At 57.6% G+C, this 18,852-nt stretch overlaps 1 protein-coding gene across 7 annotated transcripts; it reads left to right on the top strand.

The window, feature by feature from the left end:
* The first annotated feature begins 3,135 nt into the window (after positions 1 to 3,135).
* On the top strand, positions 3,136 to 18,521 carry TNIP1 (TNFAIP3 interacting protein 1). Of its 7 annotated transcripts, none has more exons than XM_039701277.1 (17): positions 3,136 to 3,278; positions 10,371 to 10,541; positions 11,539 to 11,661; positions 11,969 to 12,051; positions 14,030 to 14,221; positions 14,396 to 14,490; positions 14,569 to 14,650; positions 14,887 to 14,979; positions 15,225 to 15,290; positions 15,415 to 15,546; positions 15,631 to 15,759; positions 16,077 to 16,193; positions 16,510 to 16,635; positions 16,953 to 17,033; positions 17,147 to 17,341; positions 17,587 to 17,677; positions 18,037 to 18,519. In XM_039701277.1, exons 2-17 carry the CDS (start codon positions 10,409 to 10,411, stop codon positions 18,099 to 18,101), a joined length of 1,803 nt encoding a protein of 600 aa, XP_039557211.1. In that variant the 5' UTR covers positions 3,136 to 3,278; positions 10,371 to 10,408; the 3' UTR covers positions 18,102 to 18,519. The 7 variants fall into 7 exon arrangements, with proteins under 7 accessions (XP_039557211.1, XP_039557215.1, XP_039557216.1 ...); XM_039701282.1 differs by lacking the exon at positions 3,136 to 3,278 and adding an exon at positions 4,623 to 4,768 and having other exon boundaries at positions 14,890 to 14,979; positions 18,032 to 18,521; XM_039701276.1 differs by lacking the exon at positions 3,136 to 3,278 and adding an exon at positions 4,623 to 4,768 and having other exon boundaries at positions 18,037 to 18,521.
* Positions 18,522 to 18,852: the final 331 nt, after the last annotated feature.

Below are 18,852 nucleotides of genomic sequence, written 5' to 3'. Positions count from 1 at the left end.
CCTGCAGGCAAAAATGCTCTCTCTTGCCCCAGTGCCATGGTAATCCATCTCCTGCAGCAGCTGCTGTTTCAGCTGGAGCAGAAAACAGCTGGTGGTATTTTAATTGCTGCAAATACTCAGCACAGTCAATACTCCATTTGAGCACAGATTATTTCAGCACCTGCCCCATGCTGGGGTTGGGTCTGCCCTACAAAGAACCACAAACTGGCCTGAACTCAGCAGATCTACCTATCCTAAGGCCAGGAGGGTGATGGGAACTTGGGAAGCACTAGCATGGCCTCTGGGACTCACTCATAAGGCAGCTTCATCCCTATCCCTGTAGCACCCCAGTCTCCACAGAAAATCCACTTCATAGCACCACTGTCCATGAAAACCTCTGCTCCCTGGCTCCAACCCACCCACTCTGAGAGCAGTCAGTGACAAATCCCATGCCTGACCTCTGAGATCAACAAGGAGGTGAGCATTTCAAGGAAGGCTAGGAAAGGAAGGGGGAAAATCAGCAAGGCTGTGAGCAGGGTAAGGGCTGGAGGCAGGTGTGTGCTGGCCATCCACGCTTTAGCTTTCAGGGGTACTGCAGGGAGGAGTCTGGGATTTACACCTTGCACATTGACCAGCAATGTCGGGGGCAAGGGCTCGCTTCCAGGCAAAGCCAAGGCTAGATTTCACAGGTTGCAACATCCAGAAAACCCCACGAGCCCCAGAGAGGGCCGGACCTCTGCTCTGAGTCAGCCACTGCAGATCCTCTTTGCTGCCAGCCCCTGGAGAGGAGGAGCCACAGAGGCAGATGGGATGCTGGTCTAAATCCCCAGCACAATGCAAGCCACTTCCATCCCACCTGCCATTCTCCCCTTCCTCTGAAAGGAGAAACCCAGCCTTCAGCCTTGGGAGGTGGCGAGCTGGGCTGGGGAAACAGCTGAGCTCTCCAGGACTGTTCCCATGTCTCTACAGGACATGATGACTGCTGCTGAGCCCTGTTCTCAGGCATTGCAACTGGATGAGACATGGCCTGGGGAGAGAGGAAGAGGGGAAAATCCCCTCTGTGCCTATTGCTGGTTTTGTACAATGAGATTCCAAATTATTCAAAGCTTAAGTCATGCAAGGAAATCCTCTGAGCAATCCTAGACCTGGTTCCCACAGTTTTTTGGCCCCACTATGAGACTGCACCAGGTCTCACCACAACCCATCCCTGCTGACTGTGGAGGAGGCAGAGGCTGGCAGGAGGTGGTGATGTGCTGTGAAATGGGTGACACTGAGTCTGGCCTCACATGCCAGAGGCAGAGGAAGAAGGGAGCCCTCATTCAGTGAGACGGTAAAGCAGCCCAGCATCCCTGGAAAGCCAGCGTGTGATCCAGCCCCCCGTGAAGGCAGGGTACTTCAGAGGCTTGCTGGAGCAGGAATGTTCCACAATATGTCCCTTCTCTCCTATCTTGATCCCTTTCACACTCCCTTCTGCCCTCCCAGCAGCCAACTATCCCAGGCTCCCTCCCCTGCCTCTCCTTTGCCCTCCATCCCAGAGCCCTCCCATCCTGCCAGGTTAATTTGAGTTTCTGATTTGCATAAGCAGCAGATCACAATGTTCTGGAAATCCCCTCCTGCAGCCAGAGCTTCCTCCCCACTCTCACAGCGTCACCGTCGGCCTCCTGCTTCCTTTCGCTGCGGAGCACCGGGACACATCCCACCAGCACTGCCCAAAAGCAGCTCCCAGCTGCTGATGCCGAAGGGATCCATGGCAGCCCCTGCAGAGCTGAGCCCACAGGGGCCCTGGAATGCTGGGCCAAACCAGCTGCACCCACTGCCTGCTCTGCTCCCGCCTTGCTCGGGGCAGCTCCAGGCACAGCCACCCGTGACAGCCAGGTCCTGCCTGGCCCCATCAGGGTTCGGGTGAGCTCTGTTTGCCCAGCAGCAGAGGGCACGGGGATTTTTTGGCAGTAAGAGCTGTTGGGCCAATGGCACTTTGAATTCAGAGCACTGGGCCCACCCTGCTCACTCCGGAGTGGGATCAAGTTGAAGGAAGCCAGACTTGATCTGAGACAAGCAGGATGTGAGGACAGGGGAGTTCCACCAGCCCCCATCCACGGGCTGTGCTCCTTCTCAGCCCATTTCCCACAGCCCAGCAGCAATCAGGGCATGTTCACATGCTGCAACTGAAGGTGCTGAACCCAAGTCTCTGTACCAAAAAAACCCCAAATGTGTCAATATGTCAGCTGTGAACACACCCTCACAGCCACACAGGCGTGCTCATAAACCACAGCTGCCATCAGGGGAGTCTTCTCCCCTGGGAGCATGGTGGGACCAAAGGAATGAGGAAGGACCAGCAGGACCAAAAGCCTTTCATTTTCATAGTGAAAATCATGCTGGCGTTTGGGCCAGCCTGACCTGGCAACCTCAGGTAAAAACACAAAGAGCAGCTGGCTAGAGAGGTGGAGAGGCACAGGTTCCCAGGTGCAGGCAGACCCCAGACCCACAGCTCCTCACACCCAGCACTCACACTCCTGCCACCCAAACCAGATGGACTAAAGCTGAGCCCTCTTCAGGCCTTGCAGTTCACACCTGGCAAGTGCAGACCAAGCGCCCTGCCAGGTACAACTGTACCTGCTGGCAAGGAGCTGGGGAGCTGGAATCAGCCTCTAGAGAATAGAAACATTTAAAGCTTTGGTGTTTATTCCAGCACCAGCTGGCTCCAGCCTTGGTTCGGATCGCCAGTTCTCCTGGTGGATGGTTTCCAGAGATTCTCTGCAACCCAGGAAAACCATCACCTGTGCACCTCCATCAACAGACCCAGCTCTTCCCTGCTCCCCCAGGAAGATGCATCCTGTTCTGTCCCCAGACAGGGACAAGAATGAGATGGAAATACACGTGGAACAACAATGCTTCTTGTCAGATGCAGCAGTTTCTCTAAGGAAAAGCACATTTGCAATCCCAGCGAAGTTGCCCAGAAACCAGGCAAGGAAAATGATGTAACGAGGCTCTCCAGTTGTCCAAAAGTGAATCACAGCCTCTACGACAGCTTCCCTCCCCCCCCCCCTTTTTGCTGACTAATACCTGACACGAAGGGCCCCTGGGAGGAACAGCACAGGAGAGCCCTTTAAGTGGTGCCTGGCTCCCTATCAAAACCACACAGAGGCTGTCTGGGACCTCCATCATGGGGAATTCCCCTTCTCCATGCCTAAAAGTAAGCTCAGCTGGGCCAGCCTTCCTGCATTTGGGGATCGCAGGCACGGAGCTCCTGCTCTGAAGGGCTCTCCCTGCCTCCCCCAGCCCCTCCAGGACTCAGCCCGGTGAGTAACACAATGATTTTATTTGGTGCGAGTTCCCGCGATGGAGTGAGGGGAAGATGGGCAGCTTTTGGGGTGCTGCAAAACCCAGCCGCCCCTTTTGCTCCTAGAAGAAATAAGCAGGGTTTTGTTATTTCATGCAGGTTGAGTCATTAATTTATAAACAAGGTGTTTTCTGGTTTTGTGGGACTGTGTTTAGCTTTGAAGACAGGTTTTCTGAGGGTTTACAGAACAGCACTGGGCCTCTCACTGGGGTGAAACAAGACTTTCAGGGAACAAAAGGGAAGATGTTGGGCATGTGTGGGGTCCTGCTCTCTCATCCCCAGCTGAGATTTCAGACACGAGCACAAAGAGAATCAGGATCCTGTCAGGGCTGAGCTCTCGTAACCCAGCCAGGCTGCCGGGGCGACGTTCTACTGCCAGTGAAAGGCAGTCAGGAAAAGGAATTTCTGGGGTTTTAACTTTTACAACCCAAACCATCAAATTCCCAAGAAGCGGTGGAGCTGTGTGAATACAGCTGAGTAAAAAGCTAGGATTGGGGCAGCTGGAAACAGCTCGATCTCCAGTGAAGGACCTCGATGAGCCCAGCACCAGGTCACCCAAGGAGGACGCGTCTGGAGTACAGGCAAAGACCAGCACAGCTGCTTACAGCAGGATTTCTTCACTCCTGGTTCGTTGCTTTTATTTACACATATATTTAATAAAAACCCACCACCTTCTCCTTGTGGCAAAACCGACAGAAGAAAGAAAATCAGGTAGCTGTTGAGCGAGTCCCGAAGAGCAGAGTGAACCCAGCTGCTCCCTGTGCTTGGTGCTCCTCTGGCTGACTTCGGTGCTCCACCACGGCACAGCTGCAGCAGCAGCACAGAGCAAAAGGATCCCTGGAACACCCGCTGCGCTTAGACGGTGAAATTCCCTCATTTAACATGAACCTGGAGGCTCGGCGGGGAATTCTCCGTGCCTCAGAGCAACGTCAGCCTCGGCCAGCCGGCAGCACCACCCTCCTCCCTGCCGGGGCCGAGGCCATCAGAGCGCTCCAGCACAGCCTCCCCTCAGCCACTGAGGGGGTTCGCGGGGAGCCCCTCGGCCCCGCCATTTTGTGTCTGCACAAGCCGGGAGAGCCTGCAGGGCTCGGCCTCGCCGCTCCCCTACGAGCGCAACCTCCCGCAGGAAGAAGGCGCAGGCTGGGTGATATCGTCCCTCAAAGCCCCACTAAGCCGGGCGGGACCGCCACGCAGCCCCAGGGAACCCACGGGACACAGAGACCACGGCTCCGCCATCACGGGCACCGTCCCCACCAGCTCCCCGCCCTCCCCTTTATAGCCCCGGCCGCGCGCCGATTGGCTGCGCCGCCTGTCCGTCAGGCTGGGAATTTCCCGGGGGCGGAGCCAGCCCGGCGCTGTGGCGGAGCGGAGGGACCCGGAGCGAGACCCCCGACCCCGCTGCCGACCCCATCGCCGTCCGGGCGGGCCCCGCCGCGGGGCGCACGGCAGGTGAGCTCGGGGCGCCGCGGGGCCCTGCCGCCCTGGCGGACAGGAGCCCTGCCCGGGGCACCGGGGTCTTCCCGGGCAGCGGGGTCGCGCCGCCCCGGCGAAGGGGCCCGGCCCGGAGGGAGCTGCCGGCATCGGGGCTGCGCGTTGCCCGTGTCTGGCCGGGTCTCGGGGTGAGACCCCTGAGGGGGCCGGGGCCGCGCCGTCCCCCGGGGATTTGTCCCGGAGCCGCCCGGCGTGGCGATAATCGTGCCGTGCCTCAGTTTCCCTCTCGCGGCCCGGGCGGGGGACCGGCGGGGTATCTGTGTCTGTGTTGCCCGGGGCAGAGCAGGAGGCTCGGCGGGTGCGGGGGTCCCCGGGCGGCGCTGGCGGCCCCGCGGCGCTGCCGGCCCCGCTCCTCCCTCGCCCCGCCTTGCACAAGTCCGGCGTTTCCCCGGGCCCACGCCTCTGCCTCCCGGCTGGCCCTGGCTGCCGATCCCCCGGGCACGGCCGCTTCCTGGGCCCCCTCCCGTGGCCTCAAGGACCCTCCTGTCCGTGCTGGCTTCCTTTCCCTTTGGGTTTTCCCCTCTGGTCCAGCCGTGTGTGTCCGCATGGGATGCTGATCCAGCGGTTCGAACAGCTGGAGCAGGGATGGCAGCAGCCTCCTCTCTTGGGAGGGGGGCACAGCTTGTCCCCCCCATTTCCACTCCCTCAGTTCCATTCAAGACCCTCACGGAGGGCAGAGAGAAAAAAGCCATGAAAGATGCTGCCTGTCACTGCTGCTTTTGGGTGAGAGTAGCTCCAGGTGGGACTCATGGGGCTCTGCATCCTCTCAGAGATGTGGCTGTCCTGTTCCTGTGTCCCTGGCACACAGGGTGCTCCCTGTATCAAGAAGTCAAAGGCAGCCTTTTCCCTTGAGCAGGTTATTCCCACCACCTGGGGGAACGGGAGCTGTTCTGCTGCCACAAGCTCTTTTGGAGTGCACATTCCATGGAGAGTGCTGTCAGCTGAAGCGTTCCGGAGACTGGTCTTGGGGCACTGGGGTGCATTCTGAGACAGGAAGGCTCCAACCAGGCACGTCCTTGAGAGCTGTTTCTGTGGTGAGGTGAAGTAAGCAAGAAGAAAACAGGAGAGGCTTTTTGCTGCCTTTGGCATCGTTCCTGGTTCTGCAAGAAATCCCACGACGCCCTTTCAGCCCGACCTACGCCAGGCAGACCTATTTAGCACAGGGCCGTGGGTTGTTGCTTGCCAGCAGCTGGTACAAAACTCTGGTGGGTGGAGGAAACTGAGCTATCTACTCTTGTGGCATTGCAGATTTTGTTTTAAAGCGGCAGTTCTTGCACTTTGGGTGGCACTTCGCTGGTGTAGCTTTGTGGTGTCACTGTCTGCTGTCGCCTGCCAGCTTGATTGTTGCCAGCTGAAGCACACCAAGCTGGACAGGAGTCGCTTGGAAGCAAAGAAAAGGCTACAAGGGAAGGGGTGGCTGTGCCTTGTTCTGCTTTGGAGTGCTGTGACAAGCAGCCATGATGCTGCTGAGCTCTGCAGGGAGAAGTGGAGCAGGCAGGATGAGCCACATGTCTTCGCAGCAGAAGACAGGGTCTTGCATAAATCCCCCCACGCCGTGCTGCCAGGAGAGCACCACCACCATGCCTGGCTGCGTGTCCTGCCTGCATTGGAGCTTGCAGCTGTGTGTGGTTAGCTGTGTTTGTAAACCTGGCAGACCCAGGGAAATGCTTTATTTTCTTTGTGAGCAGCCTCATCAGAAGCAGGTTGTTTCGTGAAGCCTCTTTGGAAGGTGGGTTTTTGAGGCAAGAATGGGATTTCTGGCTGGGGGACGTCTTTAATACCTGCTGTGTTTTGGGTAGGGCTCTTGCCTTTCATGCCCTTTCTTTGTGGCTAAACTGGCTGGAAAGGAACACACTGCAAGTGGAGGTTCAGACCTTTCCCTTTGAGACCTGAGCCTTGCAGTGCCTGTTTTCCTCTTCTTTTATTACTCCCAGCCCAGTGGACTGCAGTGCCCAAAAAGTCTCATTATTGCTGCCTCCTAAGGCAAACTCTGCTTTTGCTTTCCTGCAGATGAGACCAGTCCAGCAGTCCAGGAATGGTTTTCCCTTGTCTGGGAAGCTGCTGTAGAAGAAAAACAGTCTGGGGGCTACAATGTTTTCCAGTAAAATGATGAAACAAACAAAAAAATCATTCCTTGGTGTCTGAGTGGCTTTCGCTTTCCCTCTGAGGAGGCATGCTGGGGACCCAGCAGCCCCAGTCCTGGGAAAATTATGCTGGCAGCCTGCAGGGATTTGCTTTCACCTCCTGTGATCCTGGTGCGGAGGAGGCTTCCTGTGAATGTTGTGCATTGGAGTAAGGAAAAACCCCTTCTCCTTAGGGGGTTCCCATCACAGGATGGGAATTGAAGGGCTGCCAAGCTCTGGGAGGCTGCTCCCCACCCTGGGGTCACTGCCCAAAGCAAACCCCCCGCAGTGCCAGCCCCCTCCTGCACAGCCTTCCCATCCTAAGCCTCGGTATCTTCAGTGTTCAGTAATTTTAAAGTAGGAATCACATCTTTCTGCCACTTCTGCATGGCTGGTGCAGTGATGGCTGTGGCAGCGCTGCGTGCTGTTCTGGGTGACAGCAGTGACAGCTCCCGCTCACTCCCAAGCCACAGCACAGCTATTTAAACACCACTCTGCTTTCATCTTTGCCCATGAGTCTCCTCTGCCCACACATACTAATTCTCTGCTTTTGCTGAATTGCCATAAAAATTTGTTACCTAAAGGTCTTGGTGTCCCACATGGAACCAGCAACACCCGCAGGTGCCCGTCTGGCAGTCTCTGACAACGGCTGGGCATGGAGCCAGTGAGCTGCAGCTGGGCAGCCACGGTCTAAGCCTGGCCCTCAGGGCTGTGAAATATTGTCAGATCACCTTAGGAACTGTTGACTGGCAAAGAGGGAAGTGTTTCCTGGTGGTTTGGTGGTTTCTGTTGGAGTTTGTGGTAGTCGTGTTTTCTTTGCGTATCTAACCACCGCTAGGTGCTGGTGTATGGTCCCCTTTCTCCTCTGCTCTTGTTTTTATTGAAATGATATTTTTCACTGTAAATCTCACCTGTCAGAACTCTTAAAGAAAAAAAAACAAAAACACAACAAGCCAAGACTGGGATCAGTGACTTGGTCTCAGGTCCCCAGGGTGACCTCTTTGTTTCAGCAGCGCCTTGCAGAAATTGGACTGTGCCTCCACTCCAGGAAAACCCACCCTGTCCCCAGTGATGGCCTGGAACACTGTGGAAACCCCTCCCTCTTGCTGGCTATTGTTTGCTGGTGAATTTGTGGCTGGTCTGTGCTTCAGTCAGCTGGAGCTAGTCCAGTTCCTGTCTGCAGCTGTTGTTTGAAAACAGCTCCTGTGGTCCCTTTGGTTCAATCTCCCTGGTAGGGTACAGACCTTGAGTAGAAAAGTTCTTGATAGAATCTTGAGAACAGAGAATATCAGAAGCTTGCAGTGGCTCCATCCAGCTGGGAGAATTTGGGATCACTGTGAGTGAGCTCTGCTGTTTGGCAGGGTGGTCAGTGCAATTGAGGGATTCCTGCAGGGGTGCACAGGGGACAGGTACCTCCCATGTGCTATGGCACAAGGCAGAAAACCTCCAGGCTTGGGGTCTGGCATTAAGAGAATGAGGACTGGCATTTCAGGCTGCTTCCAAGCCTCATGGGGAGATGGTACCGTAGGAGAGGGCAGCTCTTCCCTTTTCTTCATACCTTCCCTGACACACACCTGGGCTCATCCCTGTGCAGGATGCAGATGGCCCACGGGATGGTCACTGCAGGGTGGATTTGGTACCCAGCTCCTCCCAGAGCCCCAGGTCTGGAGCAGCATGTGGTGACGGGACAGCAGTGAGAAGCAGGCTCGAGTCCCCAGCCAGCCTGTGACACTGTCCCCATCCTCTGCCAGGCAGGTAGCGTGGGCACAGGTGATGGTGTTTCCCAGCCATGAGGGTCCCACTGGGCAATGTGCTGGGCTTATCCAACCTGTCCTTGATCACTTCTAGCAATGGGGCTCACAGCTGCTCTGGGCAGCCTGTTCTGGTGCCTCACCCCCTCCCAGTAAAGAATCTCTCCCTAATACCTAATCCAAACCTGCCCTCTGTTTAAGGCTGTGACAGTGCTGCCATTGCTGGGAGCCACAGCAGGAGATGGCCCTGGTTCTTCCACAGCTCCCTGTCAGCTGCTCTGGGCTCCAGGAACAGCTTCTCCTCAGCTCACCCCACGCCACCACAGCTGGGCAGATCCCCGTGGCACTGCCAGCAGCTTGGCATGGGGTCACTGCCTCCCCATAAAGGAGACAGAGACAATGGAGGGCTTGGCAGCACCCATGGAGCAGGAGTTTGACGAGAGGCACCAATGCATCTCCCAGAAGCAGAGTCCTGCTGAGGCCAGGGCTAATTCCCTGTCACTGAGACAGGCGTTAATTGCTGTTCCAGTTGTGGATGCTGCCAGGTGACAGCTGTCATCTGGAAAGTCCCTGCCGCTCCCTGGGAGGCAGGTCATCAACTGGAGATCAGCCTGGATCACTCATGGCATGAGCATTAGTCTGAGGTTGAGACAGTTTCGGGTACAGGCTATCCCCTTCCCCTTTCTAATTGCCTCCTCTCAGCCCTCTCCTGCTCACCAGCTGTCTTGGCTGGGAGAAGAGCACTTTGGGGTGCTCCTGTTGTGCCCCCAGGCAGCATCCCAGCTTCAGCTGGCACCAGGACCTTCTCAGCTGCTGCTCTGCTCCATGTCCTGACAAGCTGGCATCAGGAGGCATGGTTCTGATAAGCTGTGCTGTGATTCACAGCTGCTACTTTATCCCCCCAGGAGATGGGTGAGACCTGGAGCCAGGAGCCTGCCCCAGCTGTCCCCAGGCCAGACTTTAGCAAGGGGGAGGCCTTAGGCCACCCACAAGTGCAAGGGATTGGAAAAGCAATTAGCATCCTGCTTGTGGGTGTTTTGTCTCCTTGGGCTTTGCTCCCAGACTGGCACATGCCCGGATGTTTCCTGTGCCCAGTTCAGGAAGCCATGCTGCTGGCAGCCAGTTTTTCTGGCTGAGCAGGAGGACAGAGTAGGTCACTGCCTGGCTCCTGGGGCTCATCCCCCAATACTGCCCAAACTTCCCCCCAGCTGCTGGTTAAGGTTTTTGGAGTTGCAGACGCTGTCCCTCCCCAGACAGCCCCTGACAAGCCTTCATGCACCCCAGAAATGCCATGTGTTGAGCAGGATGCCTGGTGACAGTGCCCAGGTTTGTTCTGGTGTGGGTGAATGCTCCTGGGCTGCATCTCCATCTCTCCTGGCATGCAGCAAACAGGGGGTTGCAGCCTTCTCTGTGACTCCAGTGCCCTGCATGGGTGAGAGCCAGCCCCAAGTGGGGCTGCTGGTGATGCCTGCTCGTGTGACAGTTCTCATGGCCATGAGTCACCCCGACATGTTCGCCCCAAGCAGGGCTGGAGGGGGAAGTGCCTTCACCTGGGTCACTTGTTGGCTGGCTGGGGAGCAGTGAGGCACCAGCACAGCACCCTGGACCCCCGTACGGCTGGGACCAGGGGACTGTGGCACCATCTGGAGCTAGAGAAAGGTGACACCGTGCTCCATTGCCTTGCAGGGATGCCTGGCTGGGAGGTAGGCGACTGAACAGCAGGCATGGAAGGGACAGGACCCTATCATATCTATGACCCTGGTGGGGGCTCAGAGGAGAATGGATCCACGGCCTTGGAGCGGCTGGTGGAGGAGAACGCCCGGCTGAAGGAGAAGATGCAAGGGATCAAGTCTATCGGTAACTGCTGTGTGCCAGGGCCATGAGATTTGCCTTTGGGCAGCCCAGCTTGTGCCCACTAAGCCAGGGGTTGCTTGCTTGGTTGAGGAAGGGTGCTTGTAGAAGCTGGGGGTCTTGGCACTGGGGCAGCAGCAAAGCTCTCTCTGTCCTGGAGGGTTGAGCAGGATGTCTGAGCTTTTTCACATGGCCATGCAGAGGGAGCAAGAATTTTGCTGAACTTCTGGGGTATTTTGTGATGGAATAAATGGCTGGAAAGAAAAGACAAGTGCTGAAGCAAGGACAACTCCTTGGAGTTCATGGGTGCTGGGACCAGTTCTGCTTTTGATGAAAATCCCCACCTCCTGCAAACCCTGTTGGGCAGGGGCTTTTCTCAGGTGTTTCTCAAGGAACCCGCTGTTGAGTGCTCCCTGCGGCAGCAGGAACATGCCAGTGTTGAAATGTTCCAGCTGAGTTGTGCCACCCTCTTTCTTCTCCTTGTCAGCCTTCCCCCGCTCCCACCCCCAGTTTTGCTTTCTGTCTCGTGAGCCAGCTTCCTCCTTTGAGTCCTGCTTCTGCAGCCGAATTTCCACCTGCCTCGTGATTCCCGTCATGCCACCGTGCCCTTACCTGGGACAGGGACTCACTGGTGTGACAGCAGCCCCCCCTCATCGGGGGAGGATTGCATTGGTCGTGGAATACCCCAAAGTGGGGAGGTTGGACCTGTAAGTCCACCACCCAGGCTTAAATTGTCTCTTCTTGGAAGCAGAGGAGAGCCACTGTGGTGCCTTCTGTCTCCTGTAACAGTCCTCTATGTGTCAGCATCAGGATCTCTGAAACCAGTGAGCCGCTGATCCAGCTTTGCCGTTGGATTTATCCCAGAATAGTCGTTTCCAGATGAAGAATTACTATTCTGGGTACTGCTTCCAGCCAGATGGGGTTTTTGGTGCTGGTGGATGGAGCTAATACAGGACAGGCCCTGGGGGAAGGAGGCTCAGCATCCTTCTATTGCCCACAACAGGAGAGCTTCTGGAGGAATCCCAGGTCGAGGCATCCAAGCTGCGGCAGAAGGCAGAGGACCTTGTGAAGGACAATAAAATGCTGATTGGATCATCTTCCTTGGAGGACTTGGTGGAAACCGGAGGTAGGAGATGTGAGGCTCATGGGGGAGGAATAACCTGATGGCTCAGAATTCTGATCTTGGGGGAAGGGAAAGGCTGTGCAAGAGACTTTAATGAAGGTCCCCTACAGCCATGTCACCTCTGCAGTGTATCAAACCACTGCCATCCTCCCTCCTTAAAGGAGGTTTCTGTCCCATCCCCATAGGTGGGGCAGAAACCATCCAGCAGTGCCTGACCTTGCAGGGGTCTGCTGTCTGCATCCCTGTGCCGGGTGCAGAGAGGCCCTGCTCTCCAAAAGGCTCATGGCTGCATCCTCTCCCCTCTCCGCAGCCGTCGGCCCCGATCCCAGCTTTGCACGGGCAGCCCTGGGCAGTGCCCAGCCGGACGTGGAAGCACGGAAATCTCCTCCCAGTGTGAGTCTGCTGTGTGGAAGCTGGTGCTGGCATGGCTGGAGAGCGGGGCACTGTCCATCCATCTAATTAAAGCAAAAAGAGGAAGTCTTTAGTCTCTAGAAACAGGGATGAACCTGAAAGGAGGGGTCAGCTCCCCTGCTGTACTGCTGGTGGTCCCTCTCTTTGTGTGGTGGGTATCTTGGGCTGCTATTCCCTGGGGAGCTCTGACCTGGCTGCCTCCCCTTGCAGAGATCCTCCTCAGAGTTTGAGATTGTTGCCATCCAAGCGCAGGGGTTTCCCCAGGAGGGCAGGAGAGCAGTGAGTGGCCCTGGTGCCTGCAGGATTTGGGGTTGGCAGGTAGGGAGTTGAGGCAGTGTCAGGGGTTTGGGGATGTGCAGGGCTTCAGCTCTGTGCCCAGGCAGGCACAGCAGGGGTGGCTGATCCATGTCAAGGAAACCCTTGGGCAAAGCAAGAGGAGGGATAAGCTGGGCAAGGGTCCTCCCCCAAACACAACTGGCCTGGCTGGGCCTGGGTGAGGTGCCAGTGAAGCAGCCCCAGCCAGATGGGGACACCAGTGTCTGCAGATGCCACATCAGAGTGACAGGAAGAGCTGTGACAACACAGGCAGCTGTCAGTGATGCTCTGATGTTCAGCTGGTGCCCACACTGGGTGGGAGGACCAGGCCTCCAAGCCTGGTCATTGCTGACAGGGTCTGCCCTAGCCAAAGTTCTGTGTGCTCAATTTGCTGCCACCCGAATGCCCTCCTGTCATTGCCCCATCCTGTCCTGTTCTGTTTTTTTGTGTGTTGGAAGGGAGGGGAGAAAGGATGAGCAGCCCAAGGGGAATGAACATCAGCTGGCACCAGTAAGAGGACATTCTCTCATTGCACATGCTGTTCTCATTGCCCAGAGAGACTCTTGGAGGGGTTGGGTCTTACTGGGTGCTCCTGGGGTGCAGCTGTGAGGTGGTGGAGAACAGAATGGGATCTGCTTGGCCACCAGCTGCTGGTGCCTGAGCCGAGTCCAAGTCGTGGGCTCACAGCTGGATTCTCCCAGCTTGGGTCTTCACTGCCTCCCTTGCCAGCAGCCATGGGTGGGAGGAGCTGGCTGTGCTGTGCCACACACACACATTCCCACAACAGGTTTGGGGCTGTAAACTCTGGGGTCAGGGTGCTGGGGACACACTGGGCTGCCCTGTGGTGCAATCTGGGGCATTCCCACAGGCAGCAGGTGAGTCAGCGGGGCTGGGAGTGGGGCAGGCATAGGTGTGCCAGCACATCCCCAGCTCCTCCCAGCAGTGCCACGTGTGCCAGCAGCACCTCCTAGGCTATGGAGGAGTTAACCAGCCATACCAGAGGAGCATAAACCTCCTGGGGACACTCCCCATGGGCAAGGTACACCCTGACACTGGTGGGTGTGACCTGGGCTTTCCCAGCCGCTGTTTAAATCCGTGCATCACCCACTTGGCTGTCACCTGCCAAAGGGCTCGGGTTCCTGGTGCCTGGCATGCCACAGCAGCAGGAAGCACAGAAGTAGGACAGGTGGAAGGAGAACATGGGAGTTGGGGTAAGACCACCATGCTTTCCAGCACAGACCAGGGTGTACGTAGAGAGGACAGTCTCAGGAGCTGGGATTTTTAGTCTTGGTGCAGATGGGAAGAGCTCAGGTGGAGGAGACCAAGGGTGGAGATGCCTCCATTGCTGTCAGTGATTTGAGAGTGTGTTCTGCTCAGACTGCCAGGGGCACAGGGAATCCGTGAGCTGCTGCCATGTCCTCCTCCACCCGGGGACTCGGTGTACCATATCCAGCAGCTGGGAATCAGATCCTTACAAAGCTGACACAGTTTTTCGGTGTACTGAGAGGTGCTGCAGAGTGTCTTGGTGCTGGCCTAGCTCCCCACCACAGCCCTGGATGTGACATGAAGTTGATCTGCCCTAAGAGGAACTTTGCAATGCTCTGTTAACTGGTCTGACCACACTTGATCCCCTCCCCATTCCCAGGACTTGGAGCAGCCCCCGAATGAGGATGCCAACCTGCTGCCCCAGCTGCAGCAGCTGGAGAACACACTGAGTGGCTGTGCCAAGGAGGCCAGCAAGGACCAGGTCTTTGTGCGCATGGGCTACATGGCCTCCGAGCTCAAGCGCTTGGCCTCCAAGGTGCACAAGAATGAGCAGAGAACGTCGTTCCTGCAGGTGAGCGAGGCCTGGCCTGGCCCTTCATGGAGATTTTCCCCCTGTTTTTTTTTCCCACCAAACCCCTCCTGCCCACCCTGAGGTGGACACCCACCTCATTAGCGTGGCTTGGTGGGAGGTGTGGGTGGCCCAGGGCTGGCCATGGTCCTCACACTGCCAGTGTTCACCCTCCAGACATTGTGTGAGACGCTGCACAGTGAGAACAAGGAGCTGCGCACCAAGCTGGAGCATGACCTGGAGCAGAGAAACCAAGCTCTGGAGAAGCTCAGGTGAGGATGGCCTATGTGGATGGGAACAGGGCTGCTCTGGAAGCTTCTTCCTGCTGACCCATCTCTTCCTGCCCACAGGTGTGAGAACCAGGAGCTCCGGAGGATGGTGACGCTGAGCAGCCAGGACAGTGGGAAGAGGGAAGCTGCCGAGCAGCAGCAGGTGAGGAGGCAGCATCTCTGTGGAGAGGGCTGGGAAGGAGGCAGGGAGCCCGCTGACACATCAGCAAAGATGGCCTCATTTTAATCAAGCCCCCAGTTTGTCCCAGTATGACCAGCAGGACTTCTCAGGGTCTCAAGGGGATGGGGGAGGCAGTGGGAGGGGAACTGGCTCGAGTTTAGCCGGCCATGGGCACAGCCTCCACAAAAGCCCTGAGGGTCCCCCCCGTGCGCGTCCAGCAGAGCGGGGCCATGGTGGAGAAGGCGCCGGGCAGAGAAGAACTGGAGGCCAAGGAAAAGAAGGTGAAGATCCTGGAGCACCAGCGCAGGGAGGTGAGGACCAGGCTGGGAGGGAGGCACCACTAAGGAGGCGGGGAGTGGGCAGAGTGGGCACAGGGCTGGGATGGCACCGAGAGACTGGGGCAGGGCTTCAGAGCTGCAGGGGAGCACTGCTGGAGCTGGGATCTCCATCCAGCTGGTCCCCAAAGTGCTTTCATGACAGGAGTCTGCTGGGGACCACCACAGCTGGTTCATAGCAGGGTTTGGGCTCCTGTTCAGCCATCCCTCTCTCCCTGCAGCTGCTGGAGGTGAATAAACAATGGGATCAGCATTTCCGCTCCATGAAGCAGAAGTACGAGCAGAAGGTAGGGCTGGGTGCTGGCTGTGGGGACTCGGAGGAAACGGTGTAGGGAGGTTTGGGGGCTGCCTGTGCCTCCTTTCCCCCAGTGTGGGTCCTTCCAGGCCAACGTGCCCACTCCCTCCTGGCAGGTCACAGACCTACACCAGGAGCTGGCTGAGGCCCGCAGGGCAGTGACCGAGCTGGAGTCGGAGCGGGAGCAAAAGCAACGGGATTTTGACCGCAAGCTGCTCCTGGCCAAGTCCCGGATCGAAACAGAGGAGGCAAGTCCCTTGGGAAGGGTGACAGGGAGCTGCCAGCCCTGTTGCCCTGCCCTGGCTGATCTCCCCCCACCCTGGGTCCTGCAGGCAGAGAAGGAGAGGCTGGCCATGGAGGTGAGGGACCTGCAGCAGAGGATGCGGTTCCTGCAGGAGCAGCTGGCTCCGGTCACCAGGCAGCGGGAATACCAGGAAAAGGAGATCCAGAGGCTGAACAAGGTGGGAGCCAGGGCACAGCCCCTCACTGCAAAATGTCTTCAGTGTTCTCCAGTCTCTTCACCTCTCTCATATCCAGAACTGACCCTGATAACCCACTCTTGCTGAGGCAGAGACTTGTGTCTGCCCACCACTTGTATGAGGCCCACCACATCCCTTTGGGCTCTGAGGAAGGGGGGGGGTGTTCAAGGAGGGTCTGTTGTCCCTTTGCCTGTGCCCAGTTATACCCACTTGCCATGCTAGGCACATGCCTAGGGTCTTCCAGTGACATCTTGGGCACTGAACTTGTTCTGAGCTTGCTCCCTCCTCTTCCTCTCTAGGCATTAGAAGAGGCCCTGAATGTCCAAGCCTCTCCACCACCCATCTTTGCCATGGAGCCAGCAGGGAAGCTGCCACAGCAGGAGCTGCTGACCCAGAATGAGCTGCTCAAGCAGCAGGTAGGGCAGGACATGGAGCCACTGGGGATGGGCAAGGAAATATATGTCCTGAATTTCCACAGCAAAGAGCCCTGTGTGCCAGCAGCAGCCCAACAGCTGGGCAGGTGTCAGTGCTGGGGTGGTGGGGGTTGGGGACCCAACTCAGCATCCTCCAGGCATTCATCTGGAAGGACTACAGCCATGGGCAATGGAGCCAGCCCACATGCCTGGGGCTTGGCATGGCTGGTGGAGTCAAGGATGGCAGCACAGTGATGGGGTTGCTTAGGGGAGGTGTCTGCCCTCAGCCAGGTGCACCCACATTCTTCCTTCCTGCCAGGTGAAAATTTTTGAGGAAGACTTCCAGCGGGAACGGAGTGACAGGGAGAGGATGAATGAGGAGAAGGAAGAGCTGAAGCAGCAGCTGGAAAAGCTGCAGAAGCAGTTGGTCCTCTCCAACAACCAGGTGAGCAGTGCTGGGTGCTACTAGCAGCACTCTGGCAGCCCCATGTCAACCCCATGTGTCTCGGAAATGCTCACCCCCAGTGTCACGGTCCCTGTACCTACCTAAGAGTAGGGGCTGAAGGAGAACAGAAAGGACAGAGGGGTGTTTTTTCTGATGCTTGTCACTGCTGGAGTATCTCCTTTCATTCAGCTTATCTTTCTGCACCTCTCCTGGCAGTCTGATGGGGAGAGACTGGTGCAGACATTCCCTCAGCAACCCTAACTCATGAAGATGGGGGGTGGCAGAGTGGGCTCTGCACTAACCCTTCTTCCTCCCAGCTGCGAGCCTCCAAAGACGATTGCCAGAGGGAGAAGGAGGAGAAGGAGAAGCTGAAGAAGCTGCTGAAACAGCACAAACAGGTAGAGATGGGAGGAAACCCTGTTTGGGCAGAGGGGCTGGGGGCTGCAGGTGATGGGTGGTGGTGGTGGGCTGGCCCTGGGACCTCCTCAGCATCTGTCCTGGCTCCTTGCAGGCTTCTGGAGAGAGGCTGCATGCCGAGCCAGGGCCGGGGCCGCTGGGCCCAGCCTGCCCCATGTACCAGTACCAGTACAGTCCCCCCATGGCTCACCCCATGTACCACGGCTATGACGAGTGGCAGCAGATCCGATACCCACCAGCCATGCCGGGCGAGCACACACAAGGACAGAACTTCCACCACTTTCCCCCGGTGAGACTCCACCTGTGCCAGCAGGAGGGGAGCAGAGGGTGGCATGTGGGCAGGTCTGGGGCTCCCTGCCCTCCAGGGCCACTGAGTCCCAGAGCAGGGAGCTGAGCACATGTGTGCTGGTGGCATGTGACTGCTCAGCCCCTTTCCTCCCCCTCCTCCTCCTCTTCACACACTGTCAATCAGAGTGCAGCCTCATGATTCACATGCCAGGTAATTCCCTGTCTCTGTTCCATTTCCTCCCACAGCCTGAGTACCCCTGGCGCCCGCCCTGTGCCATGGCTCGCAGCCAGAACGCCCAACCAGTGGCCGGGGTGAAACCAGTCCCCAAGGACTTGGGTAAGGCTCAGACCCTCCCTGACAGGGGTGCCCGTCCTTCACCCTGAGACTTGGGGCACTTGGCTAAACACATCGGGGAGGGATGGGGGCACAGCTTTCCAGGCAGTGGCCATTTTCCCTTAGCCTCTACCTCTCATCAGCTGAGGGGATGATTTTGCCATGGGGTGGTCCCTGCTGCATCCCTGCCAGCATTCCCACAGCACCTAAAGTCAGGCTGAGCCCAAACAGCTCATGGAGTTATGGCAGTTGGTGCTCAGGGATAGCAACCATGCCATGGCTGGCATCCCTCCTGTGGGGCTTGTGTGAGGATGAAGAACTGTGCTTACCCTGTGCCACCTCTCTCTCGTGTCTCAGAACAGGCAGGTCCCGGATTGCCCTAACGCCAAGGACCGGCCACGCTCCGACACCAGTGGAAGAGGAGTAGGGTGTGTGTGTGTGCCCGTGTGTGTGTGTCCAGGAGCTTCCTCCGGCCCCAACGCCTGTGCAAGGACATGTTCTGCACGTGGGGGCTCAGCAGCGCCTTCCCCCGAGGATATCATGAAGGAGGGACTGAAGGGACCATCGTGGTGACAGCCAGCATGGGGTCAGTCCCCTGTGGCCATCCCCTTCCCCACGAGGAGCCAGGCCTGGCCTGGCAGCGCTGTAGGCCTGAGCCAGGTCTTCAGGGAAGAGGAGCCATTGTTTGCCAGGAGCTGCCCCAGTGCAGAGCCCCTGGAGGAGTGGGTAACAGCGGGGACTCTCCCGGTGGGGGGAGACCCCACACTCACAGGCAGGTGCTGGCCGCAGCCGTGGCCTGGCCTGAGGGTGGTTGGTGTCTTTGTATTTATTTAAGGACTGAAGTGTGGCTGAGTCTCTCTGGTTTTGTCCTGGGCTGCCTCTGTGTGGGGAGGGGGAGAGGGAGGGATACCAGGGCTGTTGGTCCCCATGTGCTCAGAGACAGACTGAGTGCAAGGGGACCCCAACCCTTGCTTGGGCACCCCAGGATCTGCTGCCCCAAGTGCATGCCCCCACCTCCCTCTGTGTGTTGAGCTCAGCCCCTCAGCCTCCCCTCTTCTGACCCCCACCTCTGCCAGGGCAGGGAAGCCCCTGCTGCCACCTCTGCCTTTCCATGCAGCAGTGGCCTTGGGGACAGTCTTTGACATTGCACACAGCAAATCTTGCTCCACGAAATAGGT

The sequence above is a fragment of the Passer montanus genome, unplaced genomic scaffold (genome assembly GCF_014805655.1).
Source record: "Passer montanus isolate IOZ18808 unplaced genomic scaffold, ASM1480565v1 scaffold15, whole genome shotgun sequence".
NCBI classification, from domain to species: Eukaryota; Metazoa; Chordata; class Aves; order Passeriformes; family Passeridae; genus Passer; species Passer montanus.
Note: the sequence above shows the minus strand (reverse complement) of the source record. Positions and strands in the feature narration are given on the sequence as shown.